This window comes from Temnothorax nylanderi, unplaced genomic scaffold (genome assembly GCF_030848795.1).
Source record: "Temnothorax nylanderi isolate EJ_2023f unplaced genomic scaffold, tnyl_v1.0 TNYL_tig0068_pilon, whole genome shotgun sequence".
In the NCBI taxonomy this organism is placed as follows: Eukaryota; Metazoa; Arthropoda; class Insecta; order Hymenoptera; family Formicidae; genus Temnothorax; species Temnothorax nylanderi.
The window spans coordinates 303,689-330,254 of NW_027249130.1; the positions used below are offsets into that span (position 1 = coordinate 303,689).

General features: G+C 45.9%; 1 protein-coding gene across 2 annotated transcripts in view; it reads right to left on the reverse strand.

Annotated features, from left to right (window-relative positions):
* LOC139773759 (discoidin domain-containing receptor 2) overlaps positions 1-26,566 on the reverse strand; it is a 98,570-nt gene that overhangs the window by 19,344 nt on the left and 52,660 nt on the right. The window contains exons 1-3 of one of the 2 annotated variants that reach the window (XM_071708463.1): positions 24,233-24,358; positions 12,447-12,574; positions 3,297-3,402 (exon numbers count right to left, since the gene is read on the reverse strand). In XM_071708463.1, coding sequence (XP_071564564.1) covers positions 3,297-3,402; positions 12,447-12,574; positions 24,233-24,291 — 293 coding nt within the window. In that variant the 5' untranslated portion in view covers positions 24,292-24,358. Of the gene's footprint in view, positions 1-3,296; positions 3,403-12,446; positions 12,575-24,232; positions 24,359-26,566 lie in introns of those variants that run through there. The other variant, XM_071708464.1, reaches the window with a different exon arrangement.

The following is a 26,566-nucleotide window of genomic DNA, read 5'->3' on the forward strand; positions in this document are numbered from 1 at the left end:
AGCGTGAGGAAAGGAAAAGAGTCGCCAACGCGACTCCGAACTTTCCCGTCTCGCGTGACGCTTTTACGGATTCATACATTCTTATCTCCATGTAAATTCAGAGAGGTTTAGGTTTATTATATTTCGATTCGCTGTATTTCTCATTTATAGCTCCATATAAGAACGTTCTAAAGAAACGGCACTTCAGAATTAGGTAAACCTTCCTGAATGCGGAATGCGGAATACGAAGAATATAGCGCGCGGCCTCGTAATATTGAAATCTCTCTTTGAATGTTCGTTCGGGATTTGCGGCGTGCGGAGAATTCGCGCCCACATTTAGTTGATAAGAAAACGCCGTTATCGCGGTGGATGAATACCGAGAGCCGAGCGGAAGCACCGCCGGCATCGGTCGCGCACAGAGGAAATCGTATAAATACGTGATCGGCCGCGTGTCTGACGGATAACCGTCAGCTCTCGCCAACGCGATACGGGATGAAATTATAATTTATCGATCGAACCGAAGTCCCGGATGACATGAATTAAAGATGAGCTGACACCGTCGCGGGGAAATGGCGGCGAAGCCACTTCGAGAGCTGGCTAATAATTGTATTCGCATATACCTTTCGCGGGCTCGTCTATGGCATTAAAAAGCTTCCCTGTGTCGTCCGCGATATGGCCATGAAATACGCATGGCCGTGATACGCTTGTGGATACGATTCCACGGCTCGTAAACTAAGCCGACGAGAGCGAATCTGTTTCGAATTCTTTCTGTCGTCGTAAATTACTGCTATCCCGGGCCGTGGACATGATAATCCACGAAGCGGTATTACTTTATAGGCATTTATTAATAAAGCATATTTACCGAGGAGCATGGCACGCCGCATCGTGACGTGAATTTTGTCGTGGGCGCATTTATTAACTATGAAAAGTTTATGAAAGCATTTCTTCGGGAATTTCCCGGCGGGATCCCTCGCTTACGACGACGCGAGACGCGAGGGTGCCGCCTTATACGAAACACGACGGGGACGAGTGTACGGCGAAGGAAAAATTTAAGGAAGGGAAGAAAAAGAGAGATGAGACCCCCGAAGAGAGAAGCGGGTGTGGCGGGTGCCAAATGAATCCGCCGGCGGAACTCGTGTACGCGCGACGAGCAAAAATGTTCTCGCGCAATAAAGAGGTGAGCTACCGTCCTCTCTGAAGTGTCAGAACTTTAAGTGTTGCTTTGACGTGGAAGACAGTAAAAGCCGGCCGACTAGGATTTGCCGTGTGTCTGTCTAAGGGCGCTTCCCGGCGTAGTTTGGCAAGGAGAATACAGAGTGAAACAGCGCGAGAGGACAGGACAGGAAGAGAGAAGAGGAGCGAGGAAGAGGCGGAACGCATAGAGAACGAGCAAAAGGAAGCCGGAGATGCACGGATGTAGAAACGGCGCGTGGACGCGGGTGCCGGGAAGAAGAACGAGAAAGAGAAAGGAGTAATATCCGCCATACCGCCAAAGATCATAACTCATAGCCCATTAAGAGACCTCGAACTGCCTGGCTGCCACTTTGATACAGTCCGGGGGCATCAAAGACATTCCACGCGCACGGCGCACTCCTGGTCCGCGATAAATCTCAGAACGGACGATTACGCCGACTTGAACAGCGAGGCTGCCACGTCGGCGGAATCGGAGCGGGGTCCTTAGACGGAGGAACCGATTATCGAGGAGGAATGGTTTGTCGAACTGGAGAGATGCGCGTCGCTCTCTCCGAGGTCGGGACTTAGGAACACGGAGGGAAATGATCCGTTGCTAAGGTGAATAAGATCCTCTCGAGCGACGTCGTCGGGGTTGTTGTTGAACGATCGAGAGGATTTCTTCGCGAGGATAATATTTTTCCATTTATGCGAGTATATTGATATATACACCGTAAATTTTATTACAATATATCAAGTAACTGTAAAACGATTAACGTGTAAATATGAGTAATGTACTGTAAAGGATATTTTTTTGGAAGGTATTGTATCTGCAAATTGGCGAATTGTAGGATTTCGTGATTTTTTTTTAATTTAAGCCTTACAAAGTAAACTGCTGTTCCGACTACTATAGATACTAGATAGAAGTAGTTTATGGTAAGCGGATAGGTAAGTAGGGTATTCGCCGCGCGAAGCCCGTAATACCGCGAAGCCTCAAAAATGCCGTCAAAGAAGTTCCTAGTCGACAATGCGGCCTGAAACGATACTGGCGGTTGTTGCACCGAAGGGGCTCTCGCGTGACGTTATCGATTGCGAAATTGACTTGCACGTATCTCCGTTTCATCTATCGACTGATTACCTATGCCTCGATACACGCCGCAATTAATTTCATGCAATAATCTGTTTTATGTTCACGCATCGACGATTGATTAATAGTGACGAGAGTTGATTACATCCCGCGGAATATTGAAAATTCACGCATGACTCGGTTAATACAGCAGAATTTCAATTACGGGCGAAAGGGCACGTGGTGGAGCGACTAATGTCTTGCGAGAGCGCGAGTTTATTAGCGCGCTAGGTGGTCCCGATGATTCTCCCTTGCGTTTGGACATTCGTCCCCCGCCCGCACGTTGTACTCCCGTCCGTCTACCTCGTCGTCGCGCGTTTGTCTCGCCGGAATGGTAATTAGCTGACACGCATAATCAAAGGAGTATGCTACGGGGCACGTTAACGACGTCTAAGAGCTTCGGAACGGCCGATACAAATGGCTCTGCATGCGGGACGCCGCGCGTCATTAATCCTCATTGCGGGACTGAGGGCCGAATTAGACGTTGCGGTTTAGTAGGGTGTGATTAATATACGGTGCGACCGGTCGACCGGTCGATCGTCGACTATCTCGAGGACAGACAGGATGACGGACGTGTCGCCCGCGCAGCAGCCCGTCGAATTGCTCAACTTGTAGATGATCTATCGCGATATCTTTCACGAGAATGATGACTCTCCGCTTCTTCGGCCTCTCGTCGTTTCCGCCGTGTCGTTCCGCGCGCCGGGCATTCTTAAATAGCCTATAATCGAGAGCCAGTTACGAGTCACGAGTGGACAGATCGAGAACTTCCCGAGTAGGCTTTTAGTTGACGCGCGGACACCGCGCTCTCGACGAGATATGAAACCGGTGAATGCTGCAAGTTGATTCGAATATCGCCGCATTATGCCGTCGATCTCGCAACGCGAACCGCGCACGCCGCGCGCCGTTGCGTTGCGTTTTTCACGGTCCGTAAGCCGAGCTAATATGATGAAATTTCCGGATTTGTATTGCGTCGGATTTGTGTGTGATGCGCGCTGCGTAAACGAATCAGTAATTCACTCACCGTGCGCGATGCGGCCCGACGTTTCCGCTATCGAAGCTGGAGCTCGCAGTGATGTCCGCGTCGGGAATCGCGCCCGACTCCATCCCCAGGGGTGCGATGCATTGTGCTGCAAATAAAGGAAATTGCTTCAATTATATGTTTGTCTCGGGCGAGAATAAATAAACGATATAAACTTCGGATGTAAAGTCCATTTTAGACACGCGTGCAGTACGAATTGCCTCGGAGAGCTTCAATAACCTAATAACACGATATTTTCTCGGTTAAATTAGTTTCTCTTGAATGATAATCTGAATAGACGTTAATTTCTGTATCAATTTTTAGTTTTTTAATATTAAATATATAATATTATTAAATACCTAAGTTAAAACGCTGTTATAATAAAAAAAATTATTCGACATTTAAAACAGAATAAAATCTAATAAAAAAACATTATGCAGCATTTTTCATAACCATCAAAGGTCACGTAATGTAATTGATATATCGTTTGTCTCGCATCAACGATATGCTCTTTCCAGCTTAAACTTTCCGTCGTCATTAAAAGTTGTTTTAAACAAGCCTGTTTTAAACGAGCCCTTATTTTCTCGAGAGAGTCGTGTTGCGCCGTTATTTTCGGCGAGAACTGAAGTTTATCAGGTTTCATTATGCGCTTGAACATCGCGGGGCTACTTCTTTCGAAGTCAACTCGTGTAAACCCGCGCCGGTCGCGAAAACGATGAAAAAGGCATCGCGGGCGCCGCCGCTCCGGAGCGCCGTATTTATCGCTCGGTCGGATCGCGCGTTCCGCGATAATTACGGCGCTTAACACGATACCGCGAACGGATTTCCATTTGAAATCGAAGAAAGATAAGTGTCGGGGATGACTTGAAATTATATATCCGCGCAGGCCTGCCGATGATCAAAGCAGCACTCGCGAACGAGAACGAGCCGTTGTACCTTGAGAAGAGGTCAAAGCAGATCTGTTGGCGTAGCAGAGAGATCGCGCCAGGTTCTCGGGAAACGAGCGAATGATATACAGCTCCTTAGCGAGAAATCGTGGCGAGACTTGAGCGGCGCTTCGGTAAACTCGATAAATCCGTGGAGAAAATTCAACTCCGAATGACCCTAACGACAGCTGTTTCCTGAGCCATCGTCGGAACCGTCAACGATTATCGAGCTCGTTTATTCGTCCAACGATCTTAAATCCACAAACTTTTCTTCCGACCGCTTCCTTCATCGTCGCGGATGTCTGTCTGGCATCGAAAAGATGTCTGGCGTAAATAAGAGGGTTGTAAACATCTACTTCTTCCAAACGGCGCCGAAGATTTCGGGTTTGAATGAGATTTAAAAAAAAAAGGTAAAAACATTTATTCACTTTAACTAAATAGCAGTCCTTAATTATCCGATTAACGCAAAACGATAGGACAACATACATGCAAGTTTAATTTATAAACGATTTGTGTATTTGACTTAAAGCGAATCTATAAATTTTGCAACACGATATCAATTTCAATACATTTTTAAAAATAAAAAAGGAAGCATGAGTTATAAAACCATGTTTCTTAAGATTGCTGAATGTATTAGTTAGTGAAGTTTTAGGTAAAAATTTTAATTTATTTGTTTACATCTCACTTGTTAATATTCTCTCGAGTTGTGAAAAAAGTCGCATTACGTATCTTTCATATAGATATGCAACAAAAATTCAAGATATAAAAGTTTACAGAGAATAATATCCCTATTTTTCATCATTCGTTCTCTTCACTTTCACCGCTCCGGGAGACGAGGAAACAATTATACAGAAGAATTTCTAGTAATCATCGCCAGACCTATATCAAGCTAAAAATACTCGGGGACTGTCTCGAGTTTCATTGAAGCGACAAAAAATGCATTCAGACAAATAAGTTTCGTAATCATTGCTATCCGGTGTGCGACACACGACTCTCGGAGATCGATCGTCTTCCCGTCGCGCTCCTTCCGGTACGCGCCCGATGCGACGGTGACGCGCGGTGAGCAGCATCCAGCAACGAGAAGGCTTACGCTCCGAGATCGTCTTCGAGTAGTTAGGCTCCGAGTAGGCAGGCCGAGTTCGATTCTTGTATTTATAGACATCCTGGAAAAGAGTGCAGGGGAACGGGCAGAAGAAGAAGAAGAAGAAGAAGAAGTAAGTTATGCGACGTTTGGCCCGCCCCAGCCACTCATTCGGCGACCATAATTCTCGGGGAGTGACAGCTCCGAACGGAAGGGTGTGTGCCGCCCTCCATCCGCGAGAAGAGGGAAATTGAATGCCTTCGCAACCCCTCCTCACCATCTCAACGTCGGTCTCTCGTCTTCGCCCGCCCGCTCTCGTTCTCGCTCTCCTTCTTTAACCGCGTCACTGTCAAACTGATAACCGCTTCTTTCCAGAGAGACGGCTCTCCTTTACTCTGCGAAACCCGAGACAACCACGAAACGGTCGGCGAACAAGCCGCCGCCTGGAGGAGAACGCAATACGTTCGAGGCGACGTAAGAGAGATTGTAATAGAAAAATCGTAATAAATTCTCAGAGAAATTCTTCCGGCGCGTATCCCAGCAGTGCTGGGCCAGCACCCAGCGTTGCTTTTGTATCTGTTGTTACTTGATAGTCTGAGAGTACCGCGGAAGTACAGTTTTTTCTCCGCCTCCACATTTCGTATGTTCTATATGCAATATATATATCTGCGTGCACGTCGAGTTGATAAACGATTTTCTCCGCCACGAATCTCGAAATACTGAAATGGTAATTGAAACGTCTTGGCGTTGAATCAGACTTCCAACGGTTAAGTTACAAGTTGAGGCGGCGATGAAGGCTGCGCGATTTGTTAGAGATCTACGAATTGCGCAATATCGTAAATCTCTTCCTTTACAAGAACGGATCTCCCACTCCGCCGTCGTTTGTCCTCTCCCGCGAAGCATTCACATCGCACTCGAGGTAGCGAACCACTCCTTCTTCAGGCAACTGAGAATGGTTCTGAATTAACCTTTAACACAGTGGTAAGTCACGTCTTTATCCGCTAGGTGAGGCTGACTTTAATAATTTAATATATACTCGGTGTAGTCGTTTGACTATGGAAATGGCTATGTTTTTCTCTGTAATTTTTCAAAAAAATTCATGTAATTTGCTGCGATACACAAGCGGATGCTCGTTCTCGTTATGGATTTACACACATCACGTCTCATATACATAATTTTGTTCCCTTCATCCCGGACGAAGTCAAAGATATCGTCTTTGGTAGACGAATATGGCGAGTAATTAGCGCGGCTTTTATAATAATGGCAAAGCAAATTGCACAGAAGACTAACGAATCTCTCGGCAAATTAGGGAAGAAAAATAGAGGAAGTGCGGTGAGGGTAGACACCAACAACGAGCTTTTCTATCTCGGTGAATTTAATAATTCGCATCACCCTTCCTTTGTTAATTCCGGGATTATTATTAATGACGGCGCACCAGAGTCGCGGTCGGCTTTCGGTGCGCTTACTCGCACTTCTCTCTCCTCGGGCACGAATGTAAATTAATTACGCACCGGGACTTTCACGAAAAACATATTAAACTTCCCCATCTCATTGCAGCACGATATTAGCGCATAAATCATGACTCGCACCTAATCCTCGGGTTAACTCAATCTTTGTTTTTTTCTTTACGTCAAAACGTCTCGACTAATTATAACGTACGAGCTGTCTCCTGCAATCATACATATCCTTAAACATTGTAAAGAGAGATGTTTTATTATATCGTGCATATTCTTCAAATATGAAGACATTAAATAGCTATCTTGCAAAGCACTATAGTGAAATTGCAAATCGTTAAGAAAATACAAATTTTATTTCAAGTTTCATTTCAAATCCTTTAAGATGCATTTGTTACATCGTCGTATCGAGGGCAGGTATATAACGTGACCGCGATACCGCAATACCGACATTTAATCCAGATTAAATTCTACGCAAGATGTAACTTGGGTACTGTCTAGTCGTTTGTATGTTAATGATAATCAGCTTCTCCGCACGGCTCAACTACGACGGGACTCGGGACTCGGTTCGTTATGTTTGCTCAACGGAATTAGCAGGTGGACACCTGCACCGCAAGGTTTCTCCCTTTCGACTGTAATGCCGCGCCCGTTTTCCGGGGCATCGGCGAAATTAGAATGAATGTTTGTAAGAGCGTCGACCCCGAAAGAAGTTCGTGCTTGCCCCCCTCCCCCCTGGGTAATGCGCTGCACCCTTTCGTAGGGCCGTGAAAGCCATGAGGCGCGGTTTCCTCGGGCATTGTCAGACTTGGGGAGCCATTTTCGCCTCTTTCAGAGAAAACAAACATTCGTTCTAGGTGGAAGGTAACTTGGCGTCGACGAAAACGCGCATGCCCGTCCTCCTGGCGCCGCGACGGCTGGCAGAACGGAAGTACTACTTTTACACCGGCCCTTTCGTCCCTCCTACTTCTCCAAGGTCCCTGCTTCTTTCTCGCTCTATCTCATCCCGTTCACCGCGCGTCCGCGTCCTTCTCTACCGCGCCGCGACCGTTCCACCCTTGAAACCCCCTAGGCGTGGACTGGAAATCACCGTCTCGTGTTGCGTGCGTTACTTAGACCTCGAGGGTCGAAAATACAACCCCTTTGTACGGGGGTTCGTGCCTTCGTGGCCTGGATTTATCAAAACTAAGCAGTTTTATTCTCTGATGTGTCTGACGTTAATAGATAGGTACAAAGAAAAGTAGACACTGTATATTGACATTGCTTCGTAAAAAATATCTACTTTAACAGCTATTTATCTTTAGAAACGAAATCGCGAAAAATTTATCCGGACATTATTCATAACGTAATTTAATTTTTTTACTTTAAGATGAAAAAGAAAGAAAATGTATAATTATAATACTATTATATAAATACTACTCGGGAAATTTTCTCGAAAATTTTTAATACTCTTTTATGCAGATAGAAAGAAAGCGTGTCAGTTAAGAATGTAAATCCTTGCTCGAATGAAGGACCTCCTCGAACGTCGTCTAATTCTTTCGTTCCAGCTGATGTCAGAATGCGCGAAGAGCGTTTTAGGGCACGAACCCTTCGTGCTCGTGCAGTCGGGCACGCGGTGTTTGCTTTCGTGGGTCGGCCTTATGAAAATACAGATCCGCGCGGCACGGCGGATTGACGCACGCCCTTCGAACCCGAAAGTCGGAGATTATTACACTCGACGTCACTAGTCGACGGTCTGACAGTTGACGTCCTTTCAGCGCGTCAAGCGCGAGACATCCCTCGGATTCTCTCCCCGGATTCGTCCTCGTTGCTCGATACATTCCGCGATGCCGCCGCGCCGGGACGCCGCGCCGTCGCTCAGGTCGATCCTGATGAGATACGAAAAGGGTTTATCGCGACGCGGCGATGAACAACGATGATCGCTCTCGCTCGTGTATATTTCGAGACGAAGATCTCGGATAGAGTCCGGAGGATATATCGCCCCGATCGAAAAATAGCGATCCGCGATCGAGGGAACGCGGAAAGCCGGAGGATTATCTCGCTCGGGCGTCTCTCAAGCTGACGTCCTTTCAACATGTCAATCCCACTTGATTCTCCCGATTCACTCCTCGTTCGCCGGATATGTGCCCAAAGGCTGCGCCTTTGCCGAGAGACGGCGGGAGTTAAGTCGATTGCACTCGAGGCGATTTATCCGGAGTCGTTAAGGACGAAGAGATCTGAAGTTGGTGTTGTACGCGGGCGTGCGTAAACTGTCGGGTTCTGGCGCGTGATCAAGCCGAACGGTGGAGATCGGAGCCTCGGCGCGGAGGGTAAGGAACAGATGTCGGAATACCAGCTTGGGAATGTTTACGTCGCGGGGATTTTATATCCGAGAGACATACGACGTACACGTGCAGAAAGTGTCGGCGGTGCCTTTGTCGTACGGAATAATCGCGTCTTTCAAACAAGCCCCGCAGAAGCTGTCAGCCGGTATTAACGGCTGCCCCGAGCGTACAAAGGAGTGACAAGTTGTAATGATAACCCGGGGAATGTTTTGATAACTGTATCTATACGAAGGGAATACGGCCATGAGAATTATTTGTGCGCATGCATAGGTGACTGAACAAATAATCCGCTAATCCGCACATGTAGGATGCGTGATTGTCTCAATTATAGCGTTCTTCGCAAATAAGGGATATTCGTGATCAGGCTCGACTTGTGTGATGTTCGATGCAAATTATACTCTCTCTCTCTCTAATCATTAAAAAAAATATTACAATATATACAATAATACGCATATTAAATTCGTCTAATTTACATGTAATGTTCTTTTTGATACGTTTTATTATATATATTTATCATAACACTTTTTATTATTATAGAAGTTTAAAACGAGCAGACTTTCATATTATTTTTATTTGGAAATCCCTTTCTCCAATTAACGACATCCTACGCTTCGTATCGACGTATGGGTTGGCGACAGAGCGTGGACGAAGGGCAATAACGCGTTAATTGCCGCATTGTTATGTTAATACGCTGAAGACTCCAGCAATAATTTCGTCATTATCACGCTAGGGCCTAATGGATCCGTAGATAATTGGGAAGGAGGGCTGAGGACCGAGAGGGTAACAGAGGGATGACAATGTTATAAAACGGAGGGCTCCGTTGCGTGACGGTTTTCCTCCCCGAATTACACTCCTATACCGCCTGTTTTCGACGTGTTCCTCGATGCGACAAACACACGAGTGTGTTATACGCATGCTCATTTATTATATATACCACGTATTAATTTACAACTATTAAAGTTAATGCGTTCGCGTGTTATACGTTCGTAATTTATTTAGGGGCTGAGTCATATCTATCGGCGTATCTATACGCTATGTTTCACCACCTAGCTACGTCATCGTAGTCGCTGTTAACAATGAATCTCGTGGCGGAATGCAAAAAAGGCGATCGTTCGCCACATGTGTCGCTCGCGTTAAATCTCGCTACGTCAGATACATCCCTGCCGGATGACGCATCTGTACAATTGCCTATCCTATCACTCCGACTCTCCGGTGCACACTCGTCCGCTCGTATGTGCACGTACACTTTCGCGTCCACCCTGCAATTACGCGACACCGACGCGAAGCGCGCGGGCGCGTTAATATACACGCACAAACGACGACGACTACTCGCTCTCTCGTCTAGGCACGCGTCTATATACGTGCATATACCGTTTACCAACCGCCCTCTCGCTATACACAAAATCGAACACACCCTCGCACGCACGCACGCACGCACGCACGCACGCACGCAGGCAAGCAGGCATCTAGAGGGTGTGCAGTACGCGCGGGCACCGCAATTCGACCGACGTGCAACATGTTTATGTATCGCCGGCAACATTAACATTGCAATTTATGCGCGCTTCAACTGCTCGGGGACCCCTTTCAGCTCTCCCCCGATCGGCCACAGCTGACCGGCTCGCTTAACACAACCGCGAATTTACCGACGTGGTTCAATGTACAAGTTCAGTCGTTGCGGGGAGGGGGAGGGGGGCAATCCCCCGCAATCGTCTCCTCCGTCCAAGTCTTTCGTACGAGACTATTTATATATTTCGGCGCTGCTCCGCTCGATGCTCCTCTTATGCAGAGCACGCCGATGCACCACCTACGCCCGAACGCCTCTATGGATCTCTCGGTGACCGGTATTCGAAGCGCGATTCTATTGGATTCCAAGTACGGTGGAGCGAATTCGAAATGCGCCGTGACCTGCTTCTCTTACGCGCGAATAAAAAGGAGCTTGACCGAAAGAACCGAGGAACGTCTACGTCTGTCGTGACAATTTAGTCTGATGCTTTTATTATCGGTTAACAGTTAATTGATAGATTGTTATTTTGACTGTACTGTTAAATGATCACATCTAGCTGCAATATGCAGCTTTTTCTTCGTACAGAATGTTGCTTTAATCACCGTTGTTCTGTTTTGTTATTTTAAAGTATTATGTTGAGCTGCTTTGATAACCAGATAGAATTTAATTAGCGAAGTTTACGTTATATAGTTGTTTTCCGGGATTACATCGGCACGCTCAAGTGTAAGTATAAGCAGGATCAAAGGGTAGCCCAAGTATCGGCTTTTGAGGTCAAATAGTACGCTGCATAGGTTCCAAGAGTTAGAAAAGTTAACATCGACTTTCCTGATTTAGTATGTTCCCGTACGCGTCTGGATATATTTAGCGTTAAAGTATAAGCCGATTACCGATACACTTACAAACTTTATAGTACTATCATGGATAAAGTTGTCAAGAACTCGTCGAGCGCGCGGTTTGTGACTCTTGTTCAATACTCCTTACGTAATAGAGTTTTTATGAGTCTAATTTCGCAAGTTAAAATCACGTAATATCAGAATAATTATGTAGCTTCGTGCTCGTAACGCAAAATTTCACATTTTGAAAACTTTGCGCTCGGTATAACTCGTATCTACTCACTCATCCAGGAAAAGGGATGGTACCGCGTTGTGCGGTGCGACCGAATCGAGAGACCATCATGATCCATCTTTCGATCCTGCTCGAGAAATTCTTCGGGTGCGAAATACGTCCCGTATACGTAAGTTTCGAGCTCGATTTCACGAACGAGTACCTAAAAGCCTTTCCCGGAGCTGACTTCGGAACTCTTGGCGGATACTTTGCAAGTTTCTCGCCCTGTTTACCTGACACGACGAGGGTGGCTCGGGCCGCCGGAGTCAATGGGATGGAAACCAAGCCGAGTAGAAACCGAGCCTCGAGGTTTAATGTAAGGCAAAGGGCAATGCGGTACGAGGGGGAGGGCACCGGGATGCCTTTCTGTTTTTATCGAGTGAAACCGCGGTGGCGAGAGAGGCTCCCGCCTCGGGGTAAAATTATATAGCCTTGGATGTAAACACGTCTTTCAATCATGATCTCGCCACGATTTCTTCATCTTGCCCAAAAAGAGAATCGTCTCTCTCTGTTGTTGAGCGATAAACATCACATCATCACCAATGCTATATTTCTATCTTATCGCCAACCCGTTAACTTGATTTTTACATTATTTGATACCTGATATGCCGATTATTCTATAATTTATGGTTGTTGAGTCGATCGTCATTATTTAAGCCTTCATCAACGTCGATGAAGAAATATATACATATATGTATATGTACGAATTCGATTTGAAGTTTGAAATTGTATCAACTGTGATCGAATTAACATATCTACTTACATATGTCTATGGAACGTCCGCCGCAGAAGCAGAGGATCAGCAGGTAAAAGATGAGGCACGTCTGCAGGTAGTCCATGGTAGCGTCGATGGTCCGCGGGCCCGTGGTCATCGAACTCTCATAACCGCTCCTGCAAAAATAAAATTACAAAAAAATCACACACACACGTATACAAACGGCTCGTTGGTCCTGGCATTACGCGGAACAGAGTGATTAAGCGTGATTCTCGAGAAAGCGTCTTGCCAAAACATAGAGATTGGAACCCGGAGAGGGTTGGACGGGGACAAGGGCGTGGGAGAGCGGGGGGGGGCCGACTGGGAGACGCGACGTGAACGTAGAAAAAGAGTCTGGAAACGGCCGTTTCGGCCTCCCTGTGCTTTTCGCCGGGGTGAAATGGCGCGATTCCCGTACCGGACAGATATACGACCGGTACAGGAGCCACGGACAAAGAGCTACATTCACGCCAGCAGCCATTACGCGTCATTATCGAGATTAGGATCGGCCGTTCGGCGCGAGAGAAGAAGACGGAAAGAGAGAGGTCCACTGAGGATGTTGCGAGCCGGAGAAAGAACTACGGCGAACGCGCCGTGGGGCTCTCTTTGGCTGGTCTTGGTTCTTCTCTTGTATGCGAGGGGGCGAGAGCTCGTACGTACCGGATAGTCGGGGGGGGATACACCGGGAGGTTTCGCGGGGAGGAGGAACGCGGGACCATACTTTATTCACGGCGGTGGTGCCGTCGTGGTGTGTAGCAGCGTAGAAAAGAAAAGCGAGGGGACCGTACGAGAGAACTCACTTTTTGGCTAATTAACGGGGGGAAGGGGGAGGGAGAGGTTATGGGGTTCCTCGACTACCGCCGACCGTTCCCCGATGCTTATCTTGCCGAGCTTAGAGAACCCTTCCTGCGACTCATTATTTCAGCGACGAAAATATCCGTGGCGATAAACGCAGCGACCGTAGTTTTATATCGCGTTACGATCGTGAATTCGTGGATTTCAAGAATTTATCGCGGATTTTCGGCAAACCGACAACACTTTCCTAAGCTATTGTTTCAAATAGATCTGATCTCAAATTAATGGTGTCTGGGACAAGTCCTCAATTTTATTAAAAAGCTTCGTCCTGTTGTTAGAATCGAAGCAAAATGGAAATTGTTTAAACGCTATCTCTGTCTTCGAGTCACTTCCGGAGCACAGTTCGGTAACTTCGAGATGATATCTTTTCCGACTCAATACTCGATTGACACGAGGCTCGGAGCTACTATCGATACATACACAAGTGGCTGAATCGGATTATCTGACCGGTAATTAAGATGCTATTGAAGCGGTGAAGCGGTTGCGTATGCTGGTACCCGTGTCAAGCATTATAGTACGATCACAATGCGCGCGCGATCGATTAGTCGACATAGTAATTAAGGTCGCGGAGCGCAGCCAACCTTTAACCGCCCCGCTCGCTCGGCCGATTGTGTCCGAGACACACGGCATTCGTTTCTTAGCCGATGATTAGATCAATCGTGACGTACAATTAATCATTAGGCCCCGTGGATAATCTCGTCGTAAATACACGCGCGCTCTAATGCGGCATTCATGCGCATACGTTCGCGAGATACGTTCCCTGCGGCGACCGCGTCGCTTCACGCAGCACTTGTAAAAGCTCTCTTTCTTGCATTACGTATGCCAAATGTAATCTATTAAAGATAAAAATTGTATGGGAAATAAGCTGTTCGTGCACTCGCGTGAGTTAATTGCACTATCGATCTGCGTTTCGTATACGACTTTACTTGCGGGGTAACGTTGAGCTCTTTTATGCCTCGCGGGGCATGTGTGCTTTAAGTATAGAAAAAGTTAATCATTTCCTTGTAATTACTGAGACTTGATTATGTCCATATTTCTGAATTGATACGCGCCTCTGCCTGAGGCAAGAAGCGTTATGCATTTATTAATACGCTGCCACTTATCTCAGTCCGTTTGTTTTTTGTGGATAATCATCATTCAGAGGAGGAAGACGCCGCGTAACGGCGCGGCCGCGTCGTGCAGACGGTAGATTTTTTTGTGCCCTCGTTCTCGGATTAAATCCTCTTTCAACTGGTTTTTGGTCGATTATTTATTTCGAACGCAAACATTCGACATCGGCGCCCGACGAAGCGCCCCGGAGTAAACCACGCGAGCCTTCGCCTCCGGAACGAGAAGAAATCATGCGAATTTAGTGCCCCGTTTGTTCCAGCTTTCTACAATACGCACACTGCCATCTTTCATTCGCTCGAGCTGCCACGCAGCCGCGCACTCGGCCACTCGGTTCCACTGTGTGCCGCTGCATAAGGTGCCCTTGTGCGCACTTCGAATGCTCGATTTGCATGGCATTCGTCTCTTCATTTTTGCCGAGTCTATCCGCGCGCTCGTCGCGTTGAGCTCGCGAGCCAGGTGCATCGGTGCTTAAGTGGAATTAACGTGAATGATGGGGCCCCAGATAAAGCTACATCCGCCTGTACGGGCTCACGGGTGTATTTTACGAATGAATACACATGAATTTGTTCAGCGAATCGGCGAATCAATCATGCCGCTTCGATTACGTTCGATGTATACGTACAAAGCGTAAGCTTGTAACAGGGGATTTTTCTAATCTCAGTATTCTACGATAGCCCATATTTATATAATAATTTCGTTAAGAAGCTTGGCTAAAACCAGTTTCGAGATACGGTTCAATAGATATGTCTTGAAAATCAATCTGATTTTTGTGATGTCAGATTTATGATTTAAGAAAGGAATCTGTATGTTCCTATTTACGTTATTTTTTTTATCTAAATATATTGTATCTGCCAAATCCTGTTAATAAATTTTATTTTAAAGATTTTATAATACAAATCTTGTAGTATTGTGTTATATATTCTCGATAAATAAATAACGAAATTTCTTAAGCTTTATTAAGAAGGAAAAACACCGAAAGACGAGAGAGTTTTTTAACGAAAAACTCCCTTTGCGAAAAACCAATTGTCAATTTACATCCTTTCCTTGCATTCCTTTTAACAGCATAACTCTTTCGTATTGCTGCGCTTGTAATTACTCAAAATTGTGCAGTGATGATTTATAAAAACTAAGAGTGAGCTATAGCAACATTTAACTTATTCCATCTATTTTTATTAAATCATTATCTTTCCTTCTTTTTACATAATTTGTAAATCATACTTATATAAATATATTAAAAATGTACAAAAATTTAACCGATATTTAACAAGCTGCCTGTTTCGTGTTATTCCGCCAGATAATTATTTTCCTTGATATTCAAACTTAAATTAAAAGCCAGAAGAAGTATTCCCATTTGGGAGCATTCCCATAGCACGTACTAGAGTTGGCTTGGCTCTGTTCCCAACGTGTCATTCCGAAGGTGGTGTGAATGGGAGAATGGGAGAAGGTAGGAAAGTGCTGCTGCCGCACAGGTTCGCAGCTACGTGTACGAATACACTTTAATCTCCACACTTACAACGTTTCCGGATCGTTAAACGCCGTTCGTCGACGAACTCTTGAGTTCGGACGAAAAATTCACATCCAAGCTCGACCCCGCCGCCGCTCGCGAACGGCTTTAGTTCCGTGGCGGAAAACGCGTCATTTTCTCGTCGAAAAGTTTTCGACAATGCAGAGAAAAAAAGGAAGCTTGTGGAACACTGGAAGGTAAAAATTCTGCATACACGTGTACAAGGATAGGATTTTCTTCTTGTAAGATAGCAAGAGAAGATCTTGGAAAGATATATGTATACAGCTTGATTCCCTCAAAAATTTATTTCAGAACATTTAACGAAAATAAAGAAATGTTCGTTCATTTAATACCGATGTATATGTATCGACTTGTAAAATATGACGAAAATTGTCTAATTTAAGCAAATATTTAACAGGTTCAAAAACGTGCGTTTCGCATTCACGGATTTCCGGGCGATAAAATTGCCTTTTGCAGAAATTCCAGAAATGGCCAGACGAGAAACTTGCATTCAAAGTGCCTTTCCATCTTTCCCCGAGGAAACTCGCAATTCTTAGCTGACGAGATTTACGGTGGGTGTGGGAGAGAGGCAGGCATGGTGCTCTTTTGAGCGCTGTTTCCATCGTTTGGGCGCATAAATTTGCGCGCGAATTCGTGGAAAGTACCGCGCGTACACGAATACGCGACCGTCTCGAGAGCTCGCGCAAATTAAAACTCGGCGAAGTCGTCCTCGCGTAATTGCCGGGGCGCGCCGCGACTTATTTTTGTAGACCCTCTCCCAAGGACGCAGTCGTCGACGCGAGAGAAATTGCGAGACGATGTTTATTTTATACCGTCGTTTTAATAAAATAACATAAAGGTAAAGAAATATTTAAAATGGTGACAAGTTTTCAAGGATCACTGTTCTATCATATTATAACGATGTATCTAAATATTTTATTGTTTTTCAACATGTAAGCACATGTTATTTAATTCAGTATTCTCTCAAATTTTATACGATCCGGCGCGATTAAAATCACAGTATGATATTTAGATTTTTTAAATTAAAAATTTAAATTATTAGATACCTATAGCTAAAATTATAATATTTTGATATCTGTATCTTTGTATTAAACTAATTTCGTACTATTATCTACGGCATCTTTTTTTATTTAGTTTTTACTACTTAATTACTTGAAGGAGTTAGCCGCTTTTTGAATTTATCAAGGAATCCATCTTTTGATGAACTTTAAGCTCTGCCACCGATACGCAACTTGTTACCCAAATCTTATTAATTCACAAAGTTACGGTAGTAAGTCTCGGCTCTTTGACACTCCAATATTTTCCGCCCGAAGCGCAGAAGTTAGCGGTGATCCGTATCTCCCTCTCCGCTCGGCGTATTTCCGTCTGGAATTCGCACGGTAATTTCTATGAAATCGTTCGGTTATCCGACGGTCTTCAAAGAGCTTTGATCGACTCGCAGACGATCATTCGCTCATAAACAGACACCATCAAGCATTACGGTCTTCGAAGCGGCGTTTTCTAACGCGAGAAAAAGAAGAGACACGCAAGCCCGGCTAATTACGAGGGTCCCTCTGGCTACCGTGGGCCGTGTGCCGTTGGTGCTGTGGCTGCTGCTGCTGCTGCTGCTGCTACTGATGTTTATCTTCGCGAGCGATGGGAACCCAAGATGGCAGAGCATCTCCCATTTATTCAGCGCAAGAACCGGTACGCTTCTCCCGGTAGGACGAGAAAACGACTTGCGGCTGCTGCTGGCCGTGCCTGCCTCGGGATATCTGCATCTCGTTCCACCGCCTTTCCTGCGCTTCGAACCGCAATGCGTCCGTAGATTAAAGCCGGTTCCGTATTAATTTCGTGCAGTCTCGTAGCTTCGGGTGCCCACTTTGTCTTCCGATTGGTGTACAACGCGTAGACCGGACGAATCGCACCCTGAGCGCGAGGATGCCTTCGGCAGCTAATGCAATGGACTTTAACGACGACATCACCGCGTTATCTATTTAGCTACGTTCAAGATTGTCTGAGGACTGTCCAATTTATACTAATCATTATCAGCTAAAGTGTCATAAAAAAAACAGATGTATGATATGTAACGTCTTAATTCGATTAAAAAGACGAAATCTGACTAAAATTAAAAGACTTCCCATTTTGTCAAAACATTTAATAAGGGACGAGTTCAAAAAGATGTACAGAGAAATAATATAATTGAAAATATCTTAAAACCAGTAAAGGTTCAGAGACAAAACGTTTAGTTTCAAAGAAAAAATAACGGAATATGTTAAACCGTTTACGAAAAATATTATTTTAAAAGATTTTTGTTGTTAAAATTACTACACTATTATTATCTATAGAAAAAAATATACAGTAAAATTTTACTTTTCTTAGAAGCAAATATTTATTTAGTACGTTTTGCGATCTTCAAAAATATCAGAGTTATTATTCACAAGCGTTCCTTTTAAGATATATTATTCTATCTAAATGTAGGATCCGCGCATCACTGAGATATATATTTCACGTGGCATTAAGCGTTTGAAATTTATACCCCAGTATTTCATTCCGCCACAATCCTAACCGGTATCAAATAGTACATACTCTACACAAGCCAAATGTGAATTAGAAAAAAAATTCACGAATTATAAACATTAAGACAACAATTAATACTGTTCTTTGTCTTTTACTTTTACGAACTCCGTAATTAAAAACTTCATAATTACAACAACGTCTCTGATTTAAAGACGATGTTTCATTGCCGCGGGAAACGTCGGTGCTCGTCGCGAGCGGCAGCGCAACTTTCGGAGACGCAACGTGAAAGAAAAAGAGCGGGGTCCGAGATCCGAGGCTGCAAAAGCCTACGGAGGAGCAACGGCGCGCGTAAACTTGTCCAAACTGACAGTGGCCTCGTAAAGATCCATTATTCCAATCTTCGAATCTTGTTCTCTGTCAGGGAAGGCATCCCGACGCGATCGAGACCGGTCAAAGCGCCCGTGGCGTTCCTCTCTCGTTAGGTCTCCGCGCTATCTCCACGGGGGGTGGTGCCGCTCATAACTCAGCCAAAATATTCGCCTACATTCTGCGCGTAGTGCACGGGGTTAGAAACGCGCGCGCGCGCGCGCGCGTATATATGTACCTCGTCGCAGGGCCAACTTTATCCGCGCTGTGCATACATGCGTACGTACACACGTAAGTTCTTCTGTATGCTTAGGGTTAGAGCAAGCACGCGCATACGTGGTGACGTACAATGCACGCGACTAAGGCTGACCCTGGCAAGGAGGTTGAAGCGTGGAAGGTGGTGGGCGCAAGGAGGGGTTGGGCGGTACGGCGCGGCGGCCCTCTCTGCATGGAAGAGGGTCCTCCGGGGTGGCGGCGGTCGGTGTGTAGCAGGGCCATGAATTATGCAGTTCGCCGCGGGCTAGGGCCTCGTACGCCGGCAAGAAGGAGGAAGATGGGGAGAAGGACTGCCGTGCGGCGAATCAACCGGCGGAGAAACCGGGAGAGAGACGACGATATACCCACACAGGGTCCAGAGCCACTTTACCCACCTCATCCTCCCTCACGTCGCGTTTCACCTCCCTTCTTCTCCTGCTCGCCGTCTCTCCACCTGTGCCTGCTCCACCTGAGCCTCTCTCTCCGCCACTACCATCCACCTTCCACCTTCGCCGACGCCGCCTCCTCGACGCTCGCGCGCGCTACGCCGACACTTCGCCCCAGTCGATTGAAATTTTCATACCGGCACGTCTACCGTCCCAGTTTATGCTTCCGAACAAGTGAAATGCACTGCCACCGTCGCGTCGTGGCACCGGGTTCCCGCCACGCTGTTCTCCATCTTCTCTCAGCCGTTGCCACGCTGCACAAACAACAGGGAGGTCTCCACGTCGTTTCTTTTCCTTCATCCGCGTCGGAACTCCCTAGTTTTTTCTCCGTCTCATGAAGGAAAGATTCGAAAGGAACGAGAGGCTCGATCTCTCCCGTGCCGGGAGATAACCGACGAGATAGAGCGAACGTCGATATCCTCGAGAGCACTTACACTTTCTACCTTTCTACCTGCGTGGATTTCACGCTGCGCCGCTGTGTACATTATACATCTGATACGACAGCAACACAATTGCTTCGCGAGGCGTACGGCTATCAATTCCACTTTTTTTTTCGTAATATTGGGAAAAAACGTCGCTTTATGTTTGTTCGGCATGCATCGAACGAATGAGCAATCGAGTTGTTAAATATTTCAACATGACTCCCCATGGTAACGAGCGAGAATCACCCCCTCCCCCCCCCCCGTGGATAGTCAAGATCGACTGAAATTTTCATATCAGCCCGTCTGCCGTCTGGGTTAACGATCGAGATTGAAACAAGTCGTATCGTTACGTTAATTTTCTCTCTCTCTCTCTCTCTCTCTCTCTCTCTCTCTCTCTCTCTCTCTCTCTCTCTCTCTCTCTCTCTCTCTCTCTCTTCGTTCCACTTACAGGACATTTACCTTTCATTGTCCTTCTGTCGAGCCGGAGATATACTCCATTCCTTCTTTTGTCTCTTCGTGCTAATGTAACAGACGATATGGAAGTTGTACTGATATTCTCGATGGTGCTTTCGCTTTGTACTTTACTATGCAGATTTCAACGCTAGCTTCTCGTGTAATGGCGCGCCAATGACGACGCGATTGGACGAAAGGGCGTTAATGATCCAGTTCAGACTTGGTTCGTCCTAGTCGGAGCAAAGTCGAAAGTATCGGTATTCGATAGCGCTTCATTTGACAAAGAGAGCGATATCTACATCGCTGATAAAATGGTAGAACATCAAGCGCAAATGATGTCACGAGTCGATAGTCACCAAAAGTGATGTTCGTAACCGATAGAGTCACTATAGAATAGAACAGCATGTGAAATTACATCTAAATGGTACTTGACGAGGAATGTTAGCTAATCAAAAAGCGGTTTTTTATTTTGTACCAAATGATCGAATAGTAGGTAGGCTTGAATTGCATACATGATTGCGGAAATAATAGCGTCAAATTTAATTTAATTATCTAGAACAGTGCTGTGTAAGATTTGTAATTATGGACATTAAGGGAAAGGAAAGCAATAGGCTTTCCTGAACGCTGATACACATCAAGCCAAGAATTACAAATCTTGGACAGCATTGATCTAGATTATCATGTCACTAATACAATTAATACGAGAATTGATAGTAAGATATACATATATATACTTGAGCTTTTATTCTTTTATATGAATATTTAAGTAGTAAAGTAATGTTTGCGTAATATTTCCGGCTCTCATTCGATCTGCGATTTTTTTCATTGAGAGCGGGACAATGCGCGGGACGGTATTGCAATTTAATGCCTTCTTAGACTCCGACGTTTGTCGATTTTACGATAAAAGTCCACGGGTAAGGAGTATTTATTCGGAAATCTTGCAGCACCGACATACGCGGGGTAAAATTAATGGCCGGTCACAATTCGCGTCGTTTCGCACCTATACGAGCAAAACATCGCGCCGGACGACGTTGGGATGCGTCAAATATACGCGTTTGGCGCACGTGGAAAGATCGTTACCCGAGTCATGGATTTACGAGCGGACGTTATCGTCCCTGTTAATGTGCTGATTAGATTATGCGACGAGAGAACGTAGCACCGAGAGATGCTAGAATCCTCTTGCAGCGTCGCGCCCAGCTCCGACAAAGGTACGTGCCAACGCGGGGACACATATCTTTTTCAGAGAATCGTAAAAGAACGCGACTGTGCCCCGCCCGGTTTTGTTATTCCCGATGGTGAGTTTTACGAGCGCGCGGATTAATTATTTCGCGGACGGCGAAAAGTAACCGCGGGTATGCCGGGGATTATATACCAGGAGAAAAAGCGCAGTATCGCGTTTGGTATCGGTCGTTTTTAACGTCCCGCCGTCTGCGGGTTAACGCCGTGAGGAACTCAGAATAGTTGCAGAAATACGCAGCTGACGCTCGCAAATTAGCTTGCGGCAATCCGCGGCGGAGCCGAGCGCATGAAATGAGATCGCTTTGAAGCCCCCGAAGTTTCCGTCGGAAACCCGTTTCTCGCAAGAAGCAGGCTGCGTTCGTGCGCGCGCGCGCGCTCAATTGAATCCTTTTATTCCCCGCTCCCCCTGCACATCACCGACTTAATATATTTCTTTTTTTTTCCTCGCGGCGTTTCCTTATCCACTTTAAACAGCGGGAATAACGTATTAGCACGCGATAAAATACGATCTGTGTTCCCTTCTTAGCGGACAGTGTTTCTTGGAATGGAAATTTCTTCCGTCTCGCTTTGTGTGTGGAGATACTTGCGTATCCTCACGATGACTTCGTGGCTTCGGGGCCGCTCTTTAACACACACCCCGTTCGTTTTACTTCGCCGCCGCGCCGTGGCATAATCGATCGCGCAGAATGAAAATCGAAGGTTCCGAGAAGCGGAATGGCCGAAAGGGTTAATCAGTTATTTGCACCACGAGAGGCGAGTGTCCGGGTCCGCACCCGCCAATCGTCAAAGAGTTATTATCCGGGGCGATGACAAAGCAGATAGGAAGCCCGGAGCCCGGCAGTATGCACGGTCGTTGGATGCGATTATTAATTATCAGAGCGAATAACGAGGCGGATCGCGATCGCGCGTACGTACGACGACGGGGATCCGAGAAACCTCTCGTCAATGATATCGTCGGCCTCGTTTTATTAGCCGTCGCTTTGCCGCGCCGTCAACCCTTCACCCAGCCCGTTACAGCCGTTCTGTTCTCATAAATCGTTTATTCATGTTTAATGCAGCCTAGTATTCAGACCCGAAAGTTTTCGAAGCTCTCAGACGGAAAGCGCGACTGTGACGGCAACTGGTGGGTGGGGGGACACGGGAACTTCGAACAAGGGAATGCTTTTGCATCGAGGCAACGCCTGAAACCAGTCGAAAAAAAGTCAAGAGAAACTGCAGAATCGAGTCTCGTCGTGTTGGGCACGACATTTTTTACCGTCTGCCTAGAAGACGTTCTCCCCGATCGCGAAATCCTTCGTCTTCGTCACACGTGTACGGAAACGGTTTGACGAGATGAAATCGATTCGCGATACTTAATCGACCGTTCGTGTAGTTTCGTATTCTCGGACTTCGAAAGTTCTCGCGTCGCGAGCTGACGACCGACCGAGTCGACCGAATTATTAAATATTTACGGCAGGCGATAAGATAACTAGCGATTGCTAGTCGTCATACAATTTCGTGTTACGAAGGCATAAAAGAACGTCGCAAAGTTTTCGTGAATGAGAGTGATAAACGCGATGAAGTACTTTGACTCATAAAAAATGACTGGAGTTTGTGACATTATTTATGCACAAGAGGAATGTTAAGGTCGAGTTGCTGATTCATGTTAAATCATGAATAAATTCTTGTGCAATTAAAGAAATTATAAACTTTACTTTAAAACAAATCCACGTTTTCAATAGAATTTTATAAAAATATAATCACGAGTCCCTGGATAAAGTCTAAGGGTCCACGGTAAAATATAATGCAAGCCGTTTTTAACTTGAAAATCGAGTAGCCGTTATTTCCATTACCAGAGAGATTCATCCATGTAACATCAATTCATATATAATTCATCGTATTTCAATGAATAAAACGAATGCAGCGCGCACGCGCGGAAGATCTCTATTTTTCAATAAACAAATCCCACGCTTTATCACCTTATATGATAAGTATACACTCGGAAAAATTACGCTCGACTTACAATTCAACGAATGATTTCCCTCAGCGCGAATTCCGTACGGATCTCAGTCCGGGCGGATAGGAGACGCGCGCGAAGGAAAAGTTGAAGGAAAAATGACGAGGTGGAGGAGCGAGGAAACGAGAAAACGAGAAAGAAATGCGCGCGAGAGGTCTCTAATCCGTTCTTCAGGGGGGCTTAAGCCCGTCTTCGTGTACCCTGCTCGAAGAATACCGTTTAAGTGTCGTCCGTCTGGGAGTCCTCCACTCGAGTAAATATTTAGGAATTTTTGAAGAGTCCCGAGTGCCTAAGAAAACAGTTTACTCCGTAAGAAGGAGGGATCCCTCCCGGGAGTCCGAACGAACGCGCCGGGGCCGGGGCCTGGAACAGTCATCGCCAGCGTCTTTCGTCGACAATCAAACACGCCAGCATCGCGCATGTCGGGAAAAAATATACAAAGGGAAGATATAAGGGGTGCGCTTCATACGAAAACGTTACCGCGTTCTATGTTCGTGTTTCGGATTCATTCCACCGCACGCACCGAACCCGGCCCCTTTCGTTTCTATTTTAATTCCCGTAATACGCACGAAATGTACGACTAACTGCTCGCCCTATCATGTCGCGTAATTACTCTTCATTAAACTCACTGTTCGAACAGCTTCTGATTCCGTGCACGTGATTGGCCCGGTTGACTCACCTGTAACATAAAAATAATGATATTTAATATTCGAAAATCGTCGGTAATTTCGGTCGTATTACAATGAAAAGTTAGCTCCGATATAAAGGTTTTCGAGAAAATTACCTAAACATTACTTATGACGGTGAATTTAAGCCGACTGTACGTCCTAAATTCTTTCAGCTGCTATTGCTGTGCTGATTTTTTCGAGAGACACGAGTTAAATGGACACGTTATTAACATAACGTTCGTTCTTTACGATTATTTGCGGTGCTATGGAGATGTGGGCGCAGCTTGCGTGTCCCATCACGTGGTAATGATAATAACGCGACGTACAATAAGACGTCGGCCGACATTTTAATGAGAGAAGAACGGTGGAGCACGGGAGCTCGTTAGAACGTACCAACCCATAAAGAACGGTTAGGAAGAGCGGTGAGGAGTGGGTTAACGCATATATAACTTTTTGGTAGAAGCCGTTCATTACCGTGCGCAAACATGTCCGGTAAAATTGCACGTATGGGCTTGCGAAGTATAGCAAAGTATATCTTGCAAACATTTTGCCTAATACAGATGTTCGGGGTCTTAACGCGCAGAAACGTCGACGTGATTACGTCGTATCGCTCCAACATGAACCGCGAAATTGCGTGAAGCGATCGGTGATAATAATGTGCAATGAAACCTCGCGAATCATTTAATAAATATTTATTCCGGTATGTGAAACACGACAATATAAGCGACGCGTAATGAAACCGCCGATTTCCTACACACCGAAATAATGTTGACGATTAGTCTGGCTTTGATTTGATAGAATTGCGACTCGCAAGTTTCATTACGTGTACCACCGCTGACGAACGCAAATGCGCTGTCACGCGTCAACGAGCGGGTTTCATCGACCGCTAGTCAGCACGGGTGCAATAAACCGTGCTTAATTACATGCAATAAGTAATTAAAGTGATTAAAGCTTATAATGTGACGCGCGCAATCAGTAACGCGGGCGCAATCAAAATTTCGATTGGACAGGCGTATGTCCGAGCGTTACGACGAGCACTTTATAACGATAGCTTTTCGCAGAGCATTTCGCGTGCTTTTAACGAGATGGTATCGCGCATATGGGTAATCCCGTTCGCGCATTTTAGCAGCAAATGAAAATTTCGTTTCAACGACGATTCCATTCATATTCGCTGTTATTATCGATGTACGTCAGCAATTTCGTTAATTCGAATCAGTCGATTAACACTTCGTTAAATTATATTATTTCTATGATACACCTAGAACCACACAGAAACATGCAGTAAAAAGAAAGGATTATACGAATATCTGCATTCGCGTATTAACTTTCAATTATAAAGGATTATATACCGGGATATTTCCTGCTGAAAATTACAGACACATGGAATCTAATTCAGTTTGTTCGGCTAGTAATAGCATATTCATTGCAGAATATATAAATATAAAGAGAAAAGGGACATATATTGTAATATCCCATGCACGAACGATACAAGTAGTCGAGGTTCGTTCGTGCAACCAACTAGCTTCGACAGCGAGACATTTTTATTGCGAATTTCGACGGCGACGTCGGCGTTGTCGTCGTCGCCGTTGTCGTCGTCATCGTTGTCGTCGTCATCGTAACCGTAGCAGGTAGTCAGTACGTGCGTGCATCCTCGATGAGGGACGTGCGCCCGCTGAATAATGCTGAGAATTCGGGGAAGAAGAAAATAAAGGTTGACGGTAAGGGCGCGCGCGGCGAGCGGAATGAAAGAAGAGAGTGAGTGGCGAATAATAAAACGTCGGGCTATAAAGAAAGGAGAGGAAGAATGGAAGAGGAGTCACGTGGCATGTCGAAGAAGCAGCAGCCGGCGTCTCAATGAATCCCCTCGAGCAGTCTCGTTAAAACGGATCTTGCGACACCGACACCGACACCGCCGACGTAGTCTTCTTCTTCCTCTTCTTCTTCTTCTTCTTCTTCTTCGTTGTCGTCGTCGTCGTCGTCGTCGTCGTCGTCGTCGTCGTCGTCGTCGTCATCCTCTTCATCGTCGTTGTCGTTGTCGTCGTCGAGCTTTACGCGGCCTCGAGCGGCAATCACAGAAAGACCAGCTGTGTCTCGACTGACGAAGACTTCCAAAGAACCTCCGAAAAATGTCGGTGAAAACCGGCCGCGCTACAAGTACCGGGCGTGCTGCGGTTTAACGTCGGTGCTTTCCTTTCCTCCAGACGCCTGCGAACTGCCCTCCGCCTTCCTTCCTTTATACCCCCGCGACCGGAATCCACTCACCCACCCGCCTCTATATTTACCGCCGCAATAAAT